Source organism: Chinchilla lanigera, unplaced genomic scaffold, assembly GCF_000276665.1.
Source record: "Chinchilla lanigera isolate Chin_1 unplaced genomic scaffold, ChiLan1.0 scaffold00026, whole genome shotgun sequence".
NCBI classification, from domain to species: Eukaryota; Metazoa; Chordata; class Mammalia; order Rodentia; family Chinchillidae; genus Chinchilla; species Chinchilla lanigera.
Window position 1 is genome coordinate 9,665,234 of NW_004955427.1, and position 13,998 is coordinate 9,679,231.

General features: G+C 35.7%; 1 protein-coding gene across 3 annotated transcripts in view; it reads left to right on the forward strand.

Annotated features, from left to right (window-relative positions):
• The first annotated feature begins 245 nt into the window (after positions 1 to 245).
• The window catches only part of LOC102018114 (T-cell receptor-associated transmembrane adapter 1), a 34,827-nt gene continuing 21,074 nt past the window's right edge, over positions 246 to 13,998 (forward strand). For all 3 annotated transcript variants that reach the window (XM_013515031.1, XM_005386363.1, XM_013515032.1), the window contains exons 1-2: positions 246 to 417; positions 13,067 to 13,177. In XM_013515031.1, coding sequence (XP_013370485.1) covers positions 411 to 417; positions 13,067 to 13,177 — 118 coding nt within the window. In that variant the 5' untranslated portion in view covers positions 246 to 410. The remainder of the gene's footprint in view (positions 418 to 13,066; positions 13,178 to 13,998) is intronic.

Consider the following 13,998-nt stretch of genomic DNA (forward strand, 5'->3'; position numbering starts at 1 on the left):
AATTAACTTGCCAAGATATCCAAATTCCCTCCAGAGGTAGAAAAGATCTCTCCTAGTGTAATTATTTATTTTTAAATTAGACTCAGTTATTGATAAAAATTCAAATGCCAGAGGAGGGAAGCACGGGAGATTTTTCTTCCCACGCTACACAACAGTGTAAGTCTACGGGTTTCAGATCTCAACTTGAGAAACCCCCATCACCACATTTCCTGTTTGTAACTGAACAAAGTACACACAAAAGATTTTAAGAAACAGAAAAGAGACATGAGGCACTGATAACGAGCAATTTTAGAGCCATGCTGCTCTTACTCTGAAAGAGCAACATAGTGGGGGGGAATTTGTGGGAGCATTTTTAATCCATCCATTTGCTTTATGGCTACATAAGAAGTTTCCTGGAAAAAAAAAAAAGCATGTCAGGTAAGTGGTATTTTTAATTCTTTTGTTTTACTCTATATGCTAAAAGTTCACCTAACAATGCCCAAGTTATACCTAAAAGACAGTTAATATTTGAAGAGTAAATTAACTAGCACAATTATTTTTAAAATGTGCAATGTACCCTTCAGCATAATTAGTATTTTGAAATTCATTAATGGGTGCATCATTCATGAATTTCAAACATTTCCCTTTGAATAGAAAATTGACTATTTTCCCTTCAAAGTGAAAAAATTCGGACCGAGTTTTGTAACGTAAAGCTGGTTTAGCTGTTCAATAAGGGTTCATTGGTAGCTATCAAAGTATGCGTTATTTTTAAGGAAGCTTTTGTTGACCATGCCTAGCCCTTTTTAGTTTACTTTAGATATGAAGCAGTATAGGAGTAAATGTGTTCTAACGCTAAAAATTAAGAGTGAGAGCGCTTTCTAAGCCATCGATCCAACTGTAACATTCAGAGAGATGACAGTTTTGAAAAGTTCAGTGAAAATTCAATAGCTTGTGCAGTGGATCTTGAGGTTAGATCTGCATCGATTTGCTGTTATGAGTCCACGTTGATAGTTTAATCCTCTTGCATTGTTCATGTACTTTGCTTTTAATTAACAAACCATCTTTTGGTTGTAAGAAAAAAAATGCACGCTAAGTAAAGTAGAACTGTGAAATACACATAAAAGGAAAAAATCCTATCACCTTAAAAAGTACAAAATATTGGGGCTGGGGAGTTAGCTCAGCGTCACAGCGCCTGCCTGGCAAGCGCAACGTCCTGAGTTCAATTCCTGGTACCGGAAAAAAGAAAAAGAAAAAAAAACAAAGTACAAAATATTGTTTTATTTCCTTCCAATTGTCAGTTCTGTACATTCTACATAGTTTTATTTTCATAAATGAAATATTAATTTGTGTATCAATCATGTATCTTTTCTCACTCATAAATTAAAATATTTTCCTTTTATTGTAACTTCTAGTCATTTTAAATTAATGCAAAAAATTACTCCTGTTGCATTAATTATTGTTCACTTAATCATTTGTTTATAGTTAGACATTTACATTGTATGCTGTTTTTAAATATCTTAACAAAAGAAAAATGAACAGTTCCATAGCTCCTTCTGTGGGCAATTAGGAAAGATATTTAGAATTAGAATTATGGAGTAAAAGATTATGAACATTTTAAGCCTCATTATTGCCAAATTGCTTTTCCAAGGGTGATGCCAATTTACTCTCATTTTAACAATACTTCTTCTTAACCAACAAGTTTCATTTAAAATTTTTTCTAAGTACAACACTCTAGCCCCTGGTTTAATATGCATTACTTTAATGATAATGAGGTTGAACACGGTGTATTTTGCATGTGTTTTTAAAGTGTTTATAATTTTATCATTTGTGAACTGTCTTGTTATATTTTTTGCTATTATTCTGCTCATAGTACTTTTAATATCAATTCATATGGGGATGATTACAGAGTAAAGATACCATATTTAATACTTTTTTGTGGATTTCTTGCCCAGTATTTTGTTTGATTGGTCTTAAAATCAATAGGATGAATCACACACAGAACATATGCTACCGTATGCTTTCATGCTTCTCCTTTGCTTTCCTAGCTCATAGGTGAGCAAAGAATCGAAAGCATTGTTCCAGTTTGGCTAGTATGCTGCAAGAATTGGACACACTGTTACCATGTGCAATTGCCTTCAGCAGGAGAGGGTGGGACCCCCGGGAAATGTGAGAAGGTTAATGGCAGTGAACTATGGCATTCGACTATTTCCACAGCTAATTAATCCTGAATTTAGAAGGGATATGATAAATGTCTCCAACATTCGTAGCTCAGAGTTCCTTGTCAGGTGTAGTATAGGAGGGCCTCCACTGTCACTTCAGAAAGTTTGTAATTCCACAGAAAAGATATAAATACAGTGCTTATCCTTAAAACTTAGATCTTAAATCCCAAAACAAACAGAAAGCCAAAACATTATAGAAGAAAAGAACCAGAAGGTAATACTTTTCATATGTAGAGGTGTGAAAAAAGACAATAAATTTGAAAACATACACAAAAGCACAATTACTCTAATTAAGAAAAAAGGTTCAAATAAAGTGAAAGGTTCAAATCTTTGTTTCGACCTAGAACCATGTAGTTATCAAATCATCAGTAAAATGCTGGTATCATAATTCTTATTCAGTTTCTGCATTCATAAAAAACACTAGCTAAATCAAATGATGGAAACAATTCCTTTGGGCTCTTGTTGATTTAATTTTAAACAAATATTCATCATTTCAATTCATGATTCATAACTCATTGTTCTTTAAAACAAGTTTTCTCATTTTCTTTGCTCAGTTTTGCCTTCCAATGGGAAGTCATCCTTCTGAGTTGAATGAAATACTTTCTATTAGCCACTAGGTAGAATTAATTTCAAATCATCTTTTAAATTAAGATATTCTTAAAGGTGGGTCACAGGCAGTATTACATCATAGGACTTAAGTAACATTCAGCAGTGATTTTAAGAAAAGTTAATCCAGGAACTATTGTCACTTGAAGGTCATAGCTCTCAGGAATGTATGCCCACAAAATTGTTAGTAGATAGTAGATCTCATTATTGGACAATTTTCAGACATTGTAAAATTTTATTTAATTGTCTCAACATTCCACAGTTAAAAAGTGAAGAGAAAAAATTAAACCCCTTGAAACATTAAGGAATATATAGTATTTTGTGGGATGAAAGTTCTCACACAACCACACCCTTTTGAGTCTTTCCAAGGTGTTTCTGTAATATGAAAGTTAAGCACGTACATGCTTAAAATGAAGTGACTAAATCCAGAGAAAGAGAGGTTTGTCTACAGCAGGGATTTGGGCAACACTTCAGTGCATAGGATTTCTGAAGTTCGCAAGGAGCCTACCCTGGAGAAATCGTAACGTTCTGTCTTAAACTATAGCCTCCCCCTCACTCCCATATTCGGGTTTTGTAAAAGTTAAATTTAGTAAGTATTGATTGAGCTGCGTCCTGATGTGTTAGAAAGAGGTGGCTTGATGTCATACAGGGGATGATAGGAACTCTGGTTTACAGTGGCTTACTGAAGCTCAGTGATTTGCACACAGCCAGTAAGTGACCACTCACAGTCTCTTGCTCATGTTTCAAAAACAGGCATTCCAAAGCTGGTGTTGGTGTTTTCCTTTTCCCCACCACAGCCTACTTTGAGAGCTGCACCACAGCCCTCTGTCTGTAGTGTATATTCATCTAAGGTTGGTGGATTGCAAATTTTACATTAGAGTAGTATGGCACTTACTTGAAAGCCTGGAATTGATTTGAAAGCCCTCTCTTTGCTAATGTCTGTAACTCTAATGACTTTTATTGATGGAGATAATGCAGATGGATAGAACTAATCAGAAGAGGGCATTGTGACTTTTTGTCCCCCATATGCCCCAAATCATTAGAATATACATTTTTCAGCATCAAACCACTACCGTGTTAAAAAAAAAAAAGCTCATTTTATTAGTAGAACCATGGAAACCATAATATCAATAATTTTCCCTAAAATTTCTGGGTGCCTAAAATGAATATAGTTATGGAATACAAAGAGATGTTCACTGCTCTGATAGGGCTTATAAACCAGCAGAATCAAGAGAAACTACGTACTATATACACTATATACTATAAACTCCTACACGTAGTTAAAAACAGTCTGAAATGGACAATAAAGGATTATATTTATGCTTTTTTATTAATTAAGTAAAGTCTTGTATAAATCTAAACTGCCAACAGAAAGACATTTTTTTTTTTTGAGACAGGGTCTCACTGTGCAGTTTAGGCTGGACTTGAGCTCACTTTGTAGCCCAGGCTGGCCTCAAACTTGCAATGATCCCCCTGCCTCAGCCTCCTGAGTGCTGGCATTACAGGTATGCGCCACCATGCCCAGCAACATTGTATTTGTTTAGCTAGGTTTCATGCCAGAGCACATACAATTATGAATTCCAAATATAGTGCCTGCCAATTACTTCTGGCTTTAAGGGAATAGAGGTCTTATAATTAAACATACTCTGATTAGCCCTTGGCAGTTGGAAACTAGATAGAAACTTAAATTATGATTTTTCTAGCTGTTATTTCCCTACTAATAATTTCTCGAGACCTTTGGCTTCTTAGTAGTGTAAATAGCTAAATTAAAATTGTGTGGGAGTTCATTTTGAATTGATAAAACTATATAAATGAAAGTAATTATAATTAATGAATAATGATACTGAAGATTGCTCTTGTTGGGCAAGAATTTTTAAGTACTTTCTGCATCTAATATTATAAGAGCTACTATATGTACTAAGTAGATACCGACAGAAATAAAGAGACCTTTGCAGTTTGTTCAAGGAATTACTAGGGGTGAAGTGATGTGTTAAATTTCTGTGTGCATGTGTGTCTGTGTGCATGTGAACATTTATACAGATATGTTGAAAATTCACACCAATGTTTACTCTTCTCATGTGCTTTGCTTTTTAAAGTGGAAGTATTTGTTGTTGGCAATCAAAAGAATGTGAAAGATATCAGGAATGTCATAAAACACAAGGCTTCTAAATGAAAATCCTACTTAGAACTTAGTTCACACTACTAAAGGGAAAAAGGTCTTGGAAAACAGAAATGTTAGGAATTACAGACTTCTGAAATCAAGAAAAACTCAAGACCATACTGAACTAGCGCTCCACATGTCTAAACCACCTCCCACATACTGGAATTCAGCTTGTGTTTTAAAAGGTGTCCAATTATTTATACAAAATAAATTTACTGTCTTAGTAAATGACAAAACACAACACGAAAGGAATGTACAATGTAGTCTAAGTTCTTGCTTTAATAATGTTGACACATTTCATGAACATTAGAAGGATTTTCCTTAGAGCTTTCAGTGTAAAATGCAGGTCTTTGGTATTGATTTGGTTGTTTCTTCATAGCTGGGAGCAAAATTGTCTTCTTGTAGCAATTAATAGAGTATTATAACTATTTCAATTATTCCCTTAACTGGAAAGGAGAAAGCAAAATTTCTATTTGAAAGATAATTTTGTCAAATAATACAATGATGTATAGCTAAATTTAGAGTAATTTTTAAAACAGGATTAGAGCTTCCTACTTACTTCTTGAAGTATGATTTTTCATATTGAGCTACATTTTATTTACCCAAATCACAATTGAGTGTGTACAAAATAGTAAATACTGTGGGAAATGGAAAGAAAAAAAAGCACTAAATAGAAAGATTGATTTTACTAGTTCTCCTGGGGATGGTAAATGTTAGAGGTTTGTCATTATAATCTTATATTTATTTGCTCCTCCCCCAGATAGAAAGGTATTAGAAATACACACAATAGAAAAAAAGGTAACCAAATAAATTAGGGTAGAGGGGAAAATAAGGATGAAGAGACATGGGCCAGAAAAATGAGTATCGTATAACCCTAGAGATTTGCTTAAGGGAAATTGTGTGACAAAGACAAATGATCAATTATAATATTCACATGGGATGTAAAAGTAAAAATGTACCGGTTCTTGAGGAAAATCACAGGTGCTGGTACTTGAGCCACCAAATATATTCAATAGTGTACTCTAGTCTATGGTATGCTATGGTTTAGATCATCTAAAATGTCCTCAAGTCTAGTGTTCAGAGGGGGAGCTTTGGAAAGGCAATTGATCATGGGGGCGCTGCTCACCAGCGGGTTAAGCACCTGGTCCAATGGCCAGTCCTCTGGCGTGGTCAGAGGCTGTCCCAGGGGCCTTGACGTATAAGGTTGTGTTCTTGTTGTCAGCTCCTTCTTTCCCCTGCACCTCTCTGCTTCCTCATGCCATAACTTCAGAAGCTTTCCTCTCCCAGACCCTTCCATCCTGCAGTCTCTGCCTTGGAACCTAGTGACCTTTGACTGAATCCAAAATGAGCCTCTCCTCCTTTGAGTACTGTGTCCTAGTAATGGGAAGGGACTCACACAGTAACCTTATAAGTGATACATTTAATTTTGAATACCTTCTGCCCAGTACTTTTGCTTAAAGTGTGTTTTATTTTTCTCAATAATAAAATAAGAAAACATGTAAAACAGAAGAGAATAACAAGAGAAGTTTAGGTTTCACTTTATGACACTCTGAAGTTTAACTATTGTTTGCCATTCCAGGACAGATAAAGTGCTTTAATGATCAGCTGGATGGATAGACTGTTAACATTTTCTTAAAAAAATTTGGAAACATAACTGGGATATGTAGGACAGAAAGCTATCAAAGCCTCTTCTACTTCCATTCAGAGGTATATCCTTAACCTTCACTCAAGCAAGGTTAAAATTACTTTCCAAAATCAGTTTTACAACCTTTCAGTACATGATTAGTGAATAATTAATATTCTAATTAATATTCTAATATTCTAAATAGTGAATAATTAATATTCTATATGGATGGCATAGAGATTTGTTACAATAATTCTAGACCAGACTATTTTAAAGCAGAATTAGTTATGAGTCTAATTTAGTCCAATTTAGTCAAAGATAAATTACTAATGTATCAATTAAATACTTAATTTTAAGCAATGAAGTGTTTTTGTAAACTTTATAATAACTGAGTAGCAACGTATCTTAGTAGGAAAGTTATACTACAAGACAGTGTACTAAATAATTGTTATCCTATTTAATTGACAGGCTTTAAGTTTTTAAAATGATAGCCATCTGTAAAAAATAATTTAAGTATTGTTACTCTGTAGCCATTATTTTTCATTTAATTAATAAAAAGAGGGGCTGGGGATTTAGCTCAACGGCAAAGCGCCTGCCTGGCAAGCGCAAGGTCGTGAGTTCAGTTCCCGGTACCGGAGAAAAACCAAAAAAAAAAAATAATAATAATAAAAAATAAATAAATAAAAAGAAGTGTTTTAGATACTTAAAGTAAAAGCTGAAAAGAGAAAAAATGAAAAAATATCTCCACTTTATGCATCCCAGAATTATTATGTCAAAAAATTATTTCTGCTTACACTGGTTCTTATAAGCTAAACATTCTGGGTTTTTGGAAACATATATTTACAGTTGGGCTTTTAGAGCTTAGCTCAACCAGTAGTGGTTTCTAAATTAATTTATCCAGAAATTTTACTCACACTAATCAAATTCCCCAAAGTAAATAAATTTTTACATTTATAATAGCGAATACTTTCAGAAGTCTAAGTAAATGGCTAGTTATTAGCACCACATTCCTTGGTTCAAGTTTCCTGAGCAACAAATTAATAAATACAGGTTCTTGGTAAACATAGATTACAAGTAAAGCAAGCAGAATGGGAGCACTGTTGATGAACGTTTTTGCCAAAGTCATTGTGGCCTAATCAGTCACTCCCTTTTCCCAGGAATTTATTCTCCAGCTATTGGAAGGTAGGCACTTTTTCCTCAACAATGCTGGAGACAAGTGGTGCAGAATCTGCAATTTTTCTTTCTTTTAGGTTGTGGACCTTTCTAGACTTTTGGGGTTGTGAATGTGTCTATACTCTATCCTTGCTCAAAACCTCTTTGTTGGCCCTTAGGCATTACATTACCATTTTTCATTCTACTCTGTGGTTAGAGTGCTGACACATGTTTAGCAAGCAGCTACTTTGTGCTGCATACATTGTAGAAATACGTAGGTATCTCACAGCAGTAACATATTAATAATAAAGATAGCAACATAGCTAACATTTATTGGATCTTTTAGTAGTGAACAACACTCTTCTAAAAATTTCATTATATGTCTTAACTCAATCCACATAGGAATCGGAATTTATTATTACTATCTTTTCACAAACAAGGAAACTGAGGCATGAAGAAAAAGATAAATAAGATAGTTTTTGCCTTTGGGAAGTTCAGAGTTTAATTGGAGAGGTTTATACATAAATGATTATTGCAATATTTTTTAAAACGTAAAGGAAAGCATAGGTTGTTAGCTGGTAGAGCACAGACAGTATTGAGGGAAATCTTCAAAGATAAAGTGGTCATGAAGGATACCTAGATATTTTTAGATGGCTGAGGGAGAAGGCATTTCAGCCAAAGGGGCAGCTATACGGACACGTAGGAACAAGATGTGCTAAATATTTTCTTTGGAATGATTGGAGAATGATACATGATTGGGAGGTTATGGCAGATAAGTCCCAAGACTTATGAAAGGTTTCCCAAGGCAGGAAACTGAAATAACATTTTGGGGTTATAGCTTATGATAATGAAAGAAAAGGGTGATGACTTCTGTGTTCAGGGCAGATATAGGATTAGACACTTTGTCCTAAAAAACCTGTATTACAGGCTAAAGGCAGAATTAAAAAGGAACAACTTTCTCCAGAGACCGGGGGAGGGGCAGCGCACAGGATGGCACCAGGTGGGTAAGAAGTAGTGATGAATGTAGCGTGGATTCATGGAAACAGCAGTAAACATAAAAGCAGTGCCAACTGAATGATTAGAAACAGGGACAGGGGCTGGGGATTTAGCTCAGCGGCAAAAGCGCCTGCCTCAAAAGCACAAGGTCGTGAGTTCGGTTCCCGGTACCGGAGAAAAACCAAAAAAAAAAAAAAAAAAAAAAAATAGAAACAGGGACAGACTCTGAGGGAAGAGAAGTGAGTATGTACTACTTCATTTTAAAACCTTGGATTATCAAGATATTGAAGTCCATTAAATTACATACATCCTTTTGTCCAGCAGTCCATCCTCAAACACTTCACCTTAAACCAAGTCTGTGCATACAGTTTTAACTACAAAGACATTCATCACCATACTGATTATAGTAACTAAAACTTAGAAACACCTTTACTAGCTAGTAATACGTTATTGCTTTAAAGAGTTATGACAAGTCCAAACAATGGAATATTGGGCAACCAAAAGAAATAGAAGCATATTTGGTTCATAGGAAAAGCAAATAACAGTCTAGTTGGCATAATTAAACCCTATGTCCCTGTCCATAACAATGTCTAAATAGAGGAAAATAAGTTTGGAAGTACAGCGGGTCCTTGGGCATCTTGGAGATAGGGGTACTGACCAAAGTCACAAATTTGCACATAATTTCTGACCCTCGCCAAAACCTGGTGGCCCTTAGGCATTACATTACCATTTTTCATTCTACTCTTTGGTTAGAGTGCTGACACATGTTTAGTAAGCAGCTACTTTGTGCTGCATACATTGTAGAAATAAGTAGGGCTCTCACAGCAGTGAGATATTAATAATAAAGATAGCAACATATCTAACATCTATTGGATCTTTTAGTAGTGAACACCACTCTTCTAAAAATTTCATTACATGTCTTAACTCAATCCGCATAGGAATCAGAATTTATTTTTACTATCTTTTCACAAACAAGAAAACTGAGGCATGAAGAAAAAGGTAAATAAGATAGTTTCTGCCTAACTGCTGTTGATCAGAAGCCTTTAATGATAACAGAGTTGGTTAATACATATTTTGTATGTCCTGTGGATTATATACAGTGAAAAATAGGCAAGAACCACAAGACCACATTTTTTTTAAAACTGGAGAAGTGAACTCATAAGGGGGCGGTGCACAACACGACGCATTTTAGATTTCACTTCCAACTGTTGAACTCACCGCAGCAGCAACGAGCAGTGGCAGCTGAGCATTACTATGGGTGATTTCACACAGTTATGACTTCAAATTGCATCTTGACTATGTTTACATTTTCTTGACCATGAATGGCTGCCTAGGTGACCTATAAGTGTTTGCATGCATAAGCTTTGATAAGTTTCAACTCTCTCTAGTAGATTTGTGTGTATTGTATGGTAGTAACTTATCAAATAGAGTATTACCTACATATGTTTTATTGTGTCATATCTTTTTTCTTAATTTTTCAGTAGTTCTGGGCTATGTGGTTCATCTATGAGTTTTTAAATTGGCACAAATCTAAAAAAAAAAAAATCTAGAACTGTATCTCCTGGATTATGGGTATTTAAATAACATAGATGAGAAGGAGAAAAGAGCAAAGGTCTTTACAAATAGAAATCACCCTTGTACCCCTGTACTTCAGTAGCAAAGAGAGGAACTCAGACTCGTTTAGAGAGGGAGACAGTTTGCTGGCCTCGTTTTGTGTGATATAGTCACTTCTGCTATATAAAAAGGATTATTATTGATGGTGGGGGTAAGGAGGAGGACAGGGGAATGGGGAGCCATCTCTGAAACAGTAAAAATCTCTCAATGTACCCTTTGGCCCAGCAATTCTACCTCCAGCAAACTCCAGTACAGATAAAGTCCACATATACACAAAATGCACAGTGGTATTTTCTGCATTATTCTTGAGTGAGAAAAAATGTTTAAAAAAATTTTCATGTCCATCCTAGCAAAACAGCTAGACGAATTACATCTCAACAGCACTGTAGAACTCTAGACAGCTACTAAAAGGAACACAGTGACATGATAAAAATTTCCCAAACACAGTAAGTTTAAAAGAGCTAATTAGTATAATATGCCCCATTTACATTTCAATAGAGAAATGTAACACGTTATGTTACATGTTATTCTATATTTTGGCATTTGTTATTTTAAAAATTTATTATCATTTATTAGCACTTTAACTGTGTTTAAGAAACTGTTAAATATCTAAAAACCAATAATTCTAGGAATACACACAATATCATGTGATACACAGAATTTCTTGTATATTTAATATAGTTAATAGTTATTATGTAGTCCCGTTCCCATAATATTTAGTGAGGTTATGTTCATGAGGAATAAACCAGACCCTTTACCCTGTAAAAATAATGCTTTTAATCAAGCTAATTTTCAGAGGGCAAAGGACTATTTAAGCCTTCTCAAATTCCCCTAAAATAAATAAAATCTCCCATTTCACTACCATTATAGGTTAACATTTTCTACTTATTAATTAATTCTTGAAAAAACTTATTAAGCATACATTCTATGGGATTGCAGGATCAAATGCACAAACAACACTATTCTAAGTAGACTTTAAGGTATTTGGAATATGTAGAAATAACATGGTTCTAAATTAAAGAGGAAATAATAAGCAGTAGACAGTTTTTGGCATCAAAAGAGATTCAAACTAGTTCAAATTAAAGCAGTGTATGTATGTAATAAGCAATATGCATATTGTATGCACTGATGTATACACAACTATGTAAGAATCATAATACACTGAAGTGTCAACAAGAAGGTGAAGAAAACAATTCAAATGCTAAATGTGAGATACAGAAAATAGATAACGCAGAGCAGCATGACAGATACTTTGGTTTAGAGTCTTCATCTGATACTTTAAAAACAGACTAGAGCAGTAAAGATAATCTTCCCATCCCGTTAAGAGATTGCGTGCTTTGTTTACTGTGTTTAATGTACTGGTATTATAATGCCATTGCAAAGACCTACAATGGTTTTTGATTTAAACAGTCTTATACCCAGAGAGTTGGGACTATACAGGAAGATGATCTCTGCTGTGGCTATCTTCACATTGCATTTCTAATTATATATTTATCTTTTATGTCCCCATGTAAATACAGTTTCTTGAAGGTGAGGACTGTGCTTTGTTTTATTTTGTTCTGTCTTTATCTTTGACTCCCTACTTCCTGATTCAGGAATAATGTGCATTGGTTGAATAAATAAATATGAATTAGAATTACAAATTACTTTCATGAGGTCAGCTTATCATGTGGATTGGACAGGGATATGATTCCTAGGATGTATCAAATCAGGCAAATTGTCTTAGTTGTCAGTCAGAGTCTTCCCAAAAAAATGTGTACACACCTCAGGAAAAGAAAAACGTGTAGAAGTGCTTTAGTACTGAACTTATTGAAACATTATGAGATTAATGCAAGTCATCTTCAGCCTCTAGAATTACAAGAGGTGCTCAAAGTGGTGGCTGTCGCTTCTAGACGTTTATGAGTATAGCAAACTACTGCTTGGGTAACCTTGGTCTTGGAGATTGTTGCATGGGCATTTTTAATTACTTCTGGGATATCCTCTAGTGTCCCCCATATGAGAGGAACACCTTCTGTTGAGAAAACATTGTACCATTCTTCTTTTCCTGAAGCGTGTATATATTTTTTGGTGGACTTTGTATGAGGAAAGATAACTATAAATTATCAAGAGCAGCTGATAAGCCACATCCCACAAAGCTCTCTTTATGGCTCAGGAATGAAATGACAAGTGAGGTCTTCCTGGGGGGAAAGACGCATAATGAACTCTACTGTTCACTCTTGGGGCTAACAAAACCGGTTACTATGATTCCAGACTTATTATCCCGACACATGGCATCTTATACCTCTGGGATTTTGGAAAGAAGCAAGTGCTTTACTGTGAATAATGAAAACACATAATTTTTAGTATGAAGATAAAAGGAAGAAGTATAGCCAATTTCATTTCTTCCTAGTTAGGATATTCTTGATTTTGAACCACAGTTTTTCTGATCAGTCATCACTTCTCACCTTTTAATGAACTAAGAATATCTTCCATTCATCTGCACCCAGAATGCAAAAAACTTGCTCTATTTTGCCCATGCTGAATTTGAAGACTTAATCACCAGCCCCAATGCTGAAATCTGTAAGGTGTCTTTGGTTGTCAATATGGATTAATGTCCTGGCAGAGGACTTGTTTCTCATGATAAATAAATGCGATGGTTTCAATCGTGGGACTAACCTGACCAAAACAAACGCATAGTCAGCTACTGTGTCACCGGTATGTTCATTTTTTTTCCAGGCAGCACCGAATGCCCCTTTTTCCTCTGGGGACTTCTAGCCTTGCTGGGTTTGGCTCTCATTATATCGCTGATCTTCAATATTTCCCACTGCGTAGAAAAGCAGCGACAAGGTAAGACATTTTGACAAATATGGAACCTGACTGAATGAAGTTACTGGAAAACAGACAGAAGTGAACAATGTTATGAATATCATGTTGTAAGATATTTTATCTGCAGAAAATCTATCTGATTTGTCTTCACCCTAAGGGTTCTCTTAATTTAAGCACATGATCACATTAGACATGTGAAAGAACGGGTTAGAGGGGATTATCCCGGTAAATGCGCTCCTCCTCTGATAGGCCAGTCCACAAATGATAGTCAGCTGCTAAGGTCCTTTCTGACGCATGCTGAGAAAAGTGAAAACTCGTTTTGCAAGTCTTCGAGCCTGCTCAGGCTTCTCAAGTCCGGTCAGGCCCTGCGCAGCGCCCCAGCCTGGGGTGGGCTCAGAATAGGACTTGCAAAGCAACAGCCTGAACCATGGGTCTGTTCTCCACACCCCAGAGTCTAGGAGGCCAGGCCACCAGGACCCGCCCTCCCAGCTCTTCGTTTGCCATAGGCTGCACGGCAGTGTTAGCCAGGCGGTTCTCACCTGCATGTGACATGCTGAAAATAGCTTAAAACTCCGCAACTGGCACCGCTCTTGTGTACGGGGGTGTTCAATACACACACGTTGAGTACATAGATAGGTGAACATAAAGATGCAGAATCAAGTATTGCTTTCTCTTTTGCTGTACTGGCGGTTGAATCCAGGACCTCACATATGCTAGACAAGCACTCTACCATAGCCCTTTTTAAAATTATATGTTGAGATAAGCTTTTGCTGAGTTGTCCAGGCTGTTCTCAAATTTGAGATCCTCTTGCTTCAGCCTCCCAAGTAGCTGGGATTAGAGAC